The 1,516-nt window shown below is 46.8% G+C and overlaps 1 protein-coding gene across 1 annotated transcript; it reads right to left on the bottom strand.

The window, feature by feature from the left end:
* Positions 1–26: 26 nt before the first annotated feature.
* On the bottom strand, positions 27–1,272 carry LOC107988163 (immunoglobulin superfamily member 10-like). The gene has a single exon (XM_017031023.2). It carries the CDS (start codon positions 1,232–1,234, stop codon positions 686–688), a length of 549 nt encoding a protein of 182 aa, XP_016886512.1. The 5' UTR covers positions 1,235–1,272; the 3' UTR covers positions 27–685.
* Between the last annotated feature and the right edge of the window lie 244 nt (positions 1,273–1,516).

Genomic DNA, 1,516 nt, shown 5'->3' with positions numbered 1-1,516 from the left:
CGACACCAACATAGATACTAAGATAAAGAACTACTGGTTCAACCTCGCAAAAGATTCCAGTTTATTCCACAGAAGGACGTGTCACTCCAATCAATCCACACCGACCAAACCTGTGGTTCCACGGGTTTGTAAAGTACAGATTATGTCTGCGGTGAATTCATTGTAGGATACGAAATTAAACATCGTCTCCACTGATATACAGTTACATGGACCGCGAGCCATGTCTCTGGTTAAATTCAATGTGAGACGGGAGGTCACACAGGTTTAGAATGAATATTATATCACAGATAATAAGTTATAAAATCTTCCATTTTGGACATTGTTTAGAGCTTCGGTATCGTCACAAACCCCGCCCCTCCTCTTCATCCTCCAACCCCCCCGGAGATGTCACACAATTCAGCATTGAAGGTACTTGGTGTTAATTATAATGAATTCTTAATATCGTGTTTCCACCGCGCACTGAAGCAGAGAGCGACACACGATCTGTGCCCACGATGACGTCAAAGTCACTGCACCATCTGCTCCAAAGGTCATTTTGGACCACCTTTAGTGCAGGGCAGTGTGAAGTCTTCTTCCAAAGTGTTAGGTACAATTTTTTTATTATGATCCCGGTTGGAAAAATACAGTCGTACAGTCTTGTATCTGTGGTAATCGTTCCGTCACAGAAGAAACCCCCAGTCGTCACTCAGACTACTTGTAAATACGTAGATTTGAAGTCTGTGCCGAGTGCATTTTTTGCGTTGCATTTGTAAATGCCAGAGTTTGTCAGCACAGGGTTCTGGATCACCAGACCGCTCTCTTCCGTCATGTGGATCCCTCCCTGCACCGTGAACCAGTGATGCGGAACCAGCGTCGTGCGTCCGGGCAATGTCCACGAAATATCTGGCTTGGGAATACCGGTAGCGACGCACTTCAGTGTCACCGGTGATCCCCGGTTCACTCTCGTAATGGCGCTCATCGTGCTGATGATCCGCGGCGGGAAAACCATCACTTCAACCGGGTAGGACAGCGTCGAAGAGCCGAAGGAGTTCAACGCTTTACAGATGTAGGTTCCCTTGTCGAAGGTTGCCACCTGCCTTAGCTGGAGCGTCCCGTTGGTCAGAAAAGACACCCGGCCGATGGCTTGAGGCTTGTCCAAAACAAGACCGTTGGGCAGAGTCCAGGTGATTGAAGCCCGTGGCCAGCCATCGACAACACAGGGCAAATTGAGGTTGAGGCCGTACGTGATCTTCATCCCTCCTGTAAAAGTGACATTTAAATACTGACTGCATCATTTTATATAAATAACCAATGCAAATATTACTACACAATCATGCCAGCTCGCATGCAGAATATAATCTGGACTAAAGGGGGCAAATGTGTTTGGGTACAACAGAACCCTAAGAAGTTTCCTCTAAAACTTCAAATAATCTGGACTAAAGGGGGCAAATGTGCTTGGGTACAACAGCCCTAGTGTGAGTGAACCCTAGAAGTTTCCTCTAAAACTTCATTTCACAAAGACTGGGTCGCGGCCCTC

The sequence above is a fragment of the Cynoglossus semilaevis genome, unplaced genomic scaffold (genome assembly GCF_000523025.1).
Source record: "Cynoglossus semilaevis isolate Cse_v1.0 unplaced genomic scaffold, Cse_v1.0 scaffold3380, whole genome shotgun sequence".
Lineage (NCBI taxonomy): Eukaryota > Metazoa > Chordata > Actinopteri > Pleuronectiformes > Cynoglossidae > Cynoglossus > Cynoglossus semilaevis.
This window is presented reverse-complemented; position numbering and strand designations above follow the sequence as displayed.

What these genes read in the sequence shown, in the direction of transcription:
- LOC107988163 (XM_017031023.2), bottom strand. Translation starts at nt 1,234, where the DNA reads ATGAAGATCACGTACGGCCTCAACCTCAATTTGCCCTGTGTTGTCGAT.